The 6,323-nt window shown below is 39.3% G+C and overlaps 1 protein-coding gene across 1 annotated transcript; it reads right to left on the minus strand.

The window, feature by feature from the left end:
- Positions 1-969: 969 nt before the first annotated feature.
- Positions 970-5,623, minus strand: sec11a (SEC11 homolog A, signal peptidase complex subunit). The gene is made up of 6 exons (XM_071910490.2): positions 5,462-5,623; positions 4,796-4,905; positions 2,643-2,792; positions 2,264-2,383; positions 1,535-1,592; positions 970-1,403 (listed from the first exon to the last, which is right to left on the minus strand). Exons 1-6 carry the CDS (start codon positions 5,510-5,512, stop codon positions 1,353-1,355), a joined length of 540 nt encoding a protein of 179 aa, XP_071766591.1. The 5' UTR covers positions 5,513-5,623; the 3' UTR covers positions 970-1,352.
- Between the last annotated feature and the right edge of the window lie 700 nt (positions 5,624-6,323).

Below are 6,323 nucleotides of genomic sequence, written 5' to 3' on the forward strand. Positions count from 1 at the left end.
AGTCGCAATTCCCCCTGCAATGTCTAATTTTCATCATGAAGGACCATGCTGGGAAAAACACTTTATGTCCACATTATGTAAATGAAGAGGTGCCTCACAACCAACGTAAACTACTCCTTTGAGTTTAAGCATGTGTGCATTCATGAAAAGGGCGCTGCTGGGAACCCGCACACATCCAACCTTGAAGGTCTCCTCCAGTGACCTTCCAAAAAAATGAAAATTTTCAAACAAGCCTTGCAAGCAAATCATTTAATTTACAAGGAAAAGTGTGAGTAACAACTGATTCTTGGCAATTGGAGCAGTTACAGCTATGCAACCCGACCCTGATTCCCCTGCTGAAGAGCTGAACCTTATTTTGACTGGGATTGACAGTGTTGGAGATATCAGTTTTTGATAGACAGTTTTCAGAGAAGCTTAAAAATATGAATGAGGTGATGATGGTGCGGCCGCTGCAACAGGCCTTCAAAGTATTCCAAAAGCTTTAACTTTTAAAAACATGCCGTATGAACTGTACATTCTTCATTTTTTTAGATATTTTTTTTGCTCATCTTTAGAAAACAATAAATTTCATGATATAGTAGAGGATTACTAACAATGTTTGAAATGTTCATCATTTAATTCGATAATTGTTTCGTAAAGAGCACTAGCAATACAAAAACTCATCATCCCCTCAAAAGGTCTTTCAAAAAGATTTCCAGAAGATGCATATTGCTTATCACTGGCTAAACCTTAATAAAACAGATGTTGGACAGAAGACGTACCTACTCAATGTCAACAATTATGTAAAATAATATGACTTTGAACAACATATACAGATGTAGCCACCATTAACTTTCTGTATTTCCACATCACTGTTGCTCCACCACCAAGGGGAAATGTTTTTAATTCCAGCACTGTAGGGTAGCTGGCTTCTGCAGTGGCTATCACTGTAGAGCATAGTATTTGAAAGAGTTAAAATAATCCATAATGGAGGGTAACAGATTTCATATTTAATATCACTCATATTCACTTGTCATAAAATACTTCACATCTTTTTCAAAAGACAATGAATTAACAGGAAAGAAACAAGACTTAATGAACCATTAAGAATGTCGTAATCACATTCTGAGGAAAATTACAAATAAAAGATTGACTTCAACTTGAATCTAGCCTAGTTCCCTCACAAAAATACTTTTAAAGCTTGGATTTTTCAAATGTAAACACCCTATCCACAGTTCTACAAAAATGCTCAAACAAATGATACAAAAGAGCCAGTTGGGTTTGACAAAATCTAACTTAATTCAGTTTTCAAAGGCATGACCGAGGTTTCCTGGACGTGGTTGATCCTTCCTGTGTCCTGAAGTTTGGGCATCTCACTCCCGATGGACCAATACAAAGAGACCCAGCATGAAGAGAACAGCATACTGGGGAAGGAAAACAGGTGAGAATTAAATCATTTCTGAAATCACCCCATGAAAATTAGGTTAAATGAAATTAAATATGAGAGTTAAGGAAAACCTGCGAATTGGGATTGGATCAGTGGCGTCAGACTTACCTTGAATTTGGGGTAGTCGTTCATGAGAATGGTAACAATTCCAATGTATGGCACAAACCTGCAGACGAAAAGAATATTCACTGTCAGAAAGTTTCATTGATGCATAACACAGGTCGGCCTGTAACTGAATACAAATCAGAAAGAAGACACAAAGCTCATTTACTGAAAAGGTTTAAAGAATGCAACCTTTTAGCCACAAAAATAATCTCTGTGACCAACTGGCCCGTCACTGCTGGTTGCAGCATGAGATTTAAGGGGCATCTGAAAATGTCAATGTGGCATTTACTCTATCATCAGAGATGTGATCAGGACATCACAAAAAGTAGAAAACAATGAGGCATAAACAGGAAAACAAGAACTCCCTGTTAGAAATGAGGATGAAATGTCATAAAACAAAAAAAAGATGAAAAAAAAAAATAGATGTCAGTTGTGCAGGATTTGCTGAGTTTGATTATGATGAAAGGTTTTCACCAATATTGTACTTGATTCATGGACCAAAGATTACCTGGAGCACTAAAACACCTTGTTTATTAGTCCAGTTTGGACGCCTCTCTCGTAAGCAATTAATTGCAGCCTCTGCAATTTGGAAATTGCAGAAGTTGATATTGCGATTTCAATTTCTTTTTCAATTAATTGTTCAGCTCTACTGGAAACCCTACAACTTGCGGTTACAGAAGGACAGGCAAAGTTATCTGTGCCATCATGGATATTTGTCAACAAAGGTCTTACCCCCTGGCTCTTCCCACCACATCTTTTTTCTCCAGCCAGTGCTGCCCCTGCTTGTACAGCCCTCTGTCATCCACTGCATTGTTGTCCCCTTTGGTCAAGAACTTAATGTCTCCGTTCTCCCTGTGGACAAAGTATCACGATAGTTTCAGACCACACTGTGGACCAAGGCTACTTTTTCATTGCATCTGACTGAATGAAGAATCTTTCGGCGTGTGAAATATCACACAGGCGTATCTGAACATTATTCCAGATGCCTTTTCAAAACAAGCCAATCCTACAAACAGCATTCTCAAGTTTCATAGACAGGCATGGACCCCGGTGATACAGGAAGCACTACAACACCACAAGCAACACTTTATAACAAAGTGTGCATTCATACTTTTCATGGATCTTTAGTACTCTGTGTACTATTGGGATCTCTCTGCCCTCTATCCTGAAGACGACAATCTCTCCGACTCTGATGGGATCCTCTACCCGGTTGGTCAGAAACAGCAGGTCTCCTCTGTGGAAAGCCGGCTCCATACTCCCACTGAAATGACAAATCATTTTGTAAGAGTAGGTATCATTTTTACAGCATGGTAGATACATATTTTCAAAATTAAAAATCTTCTGTTGTCGTCACTTAGTACATTTAAAAGGAAATGTCCACCCTTGGATACTCTTTTTTGTTGTATCCACTTTCCTTCAACCTGCCTCATCTACTTCTACTTCAGTTAGTGATTTCCTACGTTTCCCACAATGTCTTTTGACAACCTCCAGAGAACAGGCGAGAACGTGTCGCATTCAGCTGTGGGTTACATGAACAGAACAAAGTCAGCTTGACACGGAATTAGAGCTGGGCAATATATCGATATAATATCGATATTGTGATATCAGACTAGAGATCCTCTGGGATTTTGGTTATCGTAATATTGTGATATAGCTTAAATGTTGTCTTTTCCTGGTCTTATAGGCAGCGTTACAGTTATCTTTTACAGTTATACCATTTACTTAACTCGTTTGACTGTTCTAACATTGAAATGAACAATGAATGCCTCTACCTGCCTCACCATCATATCCACATTAGCCTACTAATGCTTATTTCTCAAATTGTGTAAATATCTTCTGAAAACACCAATAGTCATCCCCACTCACCAGCCAAAATAATTGGAAGACCAGTTTTCCATAAAACATTAAAGAGCTGTCACATGTTTGTTAAGCAAAACCTGCAGCGCCGTTCTTAATCTGATTATCTACTTATCGACAATTAATCATAATTGACTGGTAATCATATTATCAAATAATAATAATTTATTAATCAAATGCTGATATTTTACCAATAATAAGTGAGTAAACGATCCAGCTAATCTAGGACAAAACTAGCAAACACTTTGGTCTCCAGTGACTGGAGTTGAGTTGTGCAGCGGACCTCTGCTCCATGTGGAGTCCAGCGAGTGAGAAGTGAAAATCTGAACTAAAAAAGATAACTGGAATAATTGGGCATGAAATGTTTGTGACTCATGTCATGTGCAAGTGATGGATTATTGCCCAATTATTATCATCTTTTTTGTTGTGGTTTAGTTGCTCACTCCACTTACCCACTGCATTCGGGGGAATCCTTACTGAGCAGAGGTACAACTCCACTCTTCAAGCACCAAAGCCTTTCTGTATTAGCTGTGTGATTTGGTGTGATTTGAAAATCACACCATTGTTTTCTTTTCACATCAAATTTGTACGTTTGGCTTCCCGTAATCATCTGACCATATGAAAACAGCAAAGACATGAATGACAGAATAACAGTATTAGGATATGAATACTACGTTATTTTAAGGTTGTAGGCTACTGTATCCTGTATGTAGGAGTGCATTGTCAGACTGAGGGCATGGGTGATGCACCCAGCCCATTTTTATAGATCACAAAAATACATAGAGAGGGATGATGCAGGGATAGCGTGAAAACAGGTGACATCTAGAAGACCGGTATGTGATAGTTTAAATGTGGCTGTGCATTGAATGCAATTCAAAGATGAGAAAATGCATGAGACTGAGTGACTTGGCAGCTTGTCCTGTCAGGTGTGTGGTGGGGAAGATGTAATTCCAATTCTTGAAGCTCTCCGACCAAAACTACATCATAATAACCTGTTAATTGCCTCCCTGAATATGTTTTATGACCAGCTGAGGGAAAATGTGAACCTAAAAACTGTAAAAACACTCTTGTCTCTACTCTTGCGGTCTTGTATCTTTTGCATGAAGTCAAACAGTGACGTTTCCCTCCATATCAGCATTACACCGCATTGCAATAGTCCACTGTCTTTGGAGTATGTTGTTTTGTGCTCGGGGAGAAATCCCCATGCAGACCTTACCACCCTGGCAACATTAACAACCACCAGCCCTTAACCCTGGGAAAATTTGCCCATTCAAATTCTGACTAGTCCAGTCCAGAATGAAAGGTATTAGCCCCCTGCTAGCAGGTTGGTGAATTTGTTACCAGTGGTAGTGCACCAACATGGCTGGCAACTGTAAAGGTCACACAGAACAATAATCAAATGCCTACCTGAGAACCACAACGATAGGACTCTCACTGCCAGTGACAACCATTAGTCCTTTCCAGATCATCAGCGCAGAGGACACAATCATACCAAAGTTCAGCACCTGGTAATAGAGCTGCATACAAAAATGCACAGGTTTTAAAAGTCATATTTAATCAATCACCAACAGTCTGCACCCCTTCAAAACCTAGGCTAAGTGTCCATTATGGCTTGCATCAGACTATCTGCAAAACATTTCTTAATTGAAAAGGCCATCTTAATCATAAACTGGCCTAACCAGATCGTCTAGCTCATTAGGCTTCCTCAATCATATGTTTGAGATTAAATTAAATTAATTGTTCATTCATTAGCAAGCACACCAGCTGGAACAAAGAGTGCATAAACGAGAGTAGTGGAATTAACTGAGGAAGGTAGCTAACTGTTAGCTATGTTGAAGTCAGATCATTCTTTAAACGAGATAGCCAGCTTTCTTTTAGGTTGCAGTACAAAGCGAGCCTTGTGAAAGGTACGTGTACACAAAAGAGAAGATTGCAGGGAGCTAACAAGTGACAGATAAACTGCAACGTGTTATTGGAGTTAGCTAGCGGTCGTCGGCTAGTTAGTTAGCTCAGGTCCCTAACCACAGAAGGAAGCAATCGCACCATCAGAATAAACTAACGTTGGGTACATACCTGCCGCTTATTCATGCGACGAACATCGTCAAGAAAATCTAAAGATAACATTGTTGCAAACACTACTATATAGAAAAACACCTAAATCACATGAAAACGTTTAAAGTAGCGAACATATGGATGCACGTCAGGCAGTGAAACTTGCATCCGAATCTTCCGGGTGCGCTCGGTCGGAAGTCCCGCCCACTTTCAAACGCTTTGTTGAGGTGTCACTTCTGGATACGGGCGCGTGGAGGAGGGGGTTTCCAATATGTTGCATGCACTGTTTTGGGGAGTTTGTGTATGCAGTATGCAGTGTTTTACAGCGACTTCAGTGTTTTACAGCTGAGAGGCGTCGTTATGCACGAAGCGGCGTCAAAACTCCAGTGTATTAAAAAAAGAACGCAAATGTTTGATTAAATCCGTTATTTTTAATCGATAATAAGTAGTCCATAATTATTATAGTCATTTAGTCATTTATTCTTCCGCCAAGTAATCTAGGTCTTAAACAGCAGCTAAACAACGTGGATTCTATGCGACACAGAAGTAGCGGTATGAGTGGGACTTTTGTTTAGTGCGTTAATATTTAAAGTGACTAGCCAATCAGAACGGACGGAGTCTTTTTTTGGCTTCAGCAAGGCTTCATATGAAAATCTTCAAAAATTGTCACGCTTTGACAAAAACGTTCACACAAAACAAGCAGATTAGCCTGACCATTTGTAACTGTGAGTAAAATCAAGGCTTAAACCCACTGAGCGATTATAAATTGATTATGGTAGATGTCTAGGCTAAAATGAGGCTATAGGGTTTAAAAAGTTAAAGTGTAGTAGACATCTACTGCATTATCTTGTACATATGGACTTCTCGTGCATATTTTTGATAT

Source organism: Centroberyx gerrardi, chromosome 1, assembly GCF_048128805.1.
Source record: "Centroberyx gerrardi isolate f3 chromosome 1, fCenGer3.hap1.cur.20231027, whole genome shotgun sequence".
Classification (NCBI taxonomy): Eukaryota; Metazoa; Chordata; class Actinopteri; order Beryciformes; family Berycidae; genus Centroberyx; species Centroberyx gerrardi.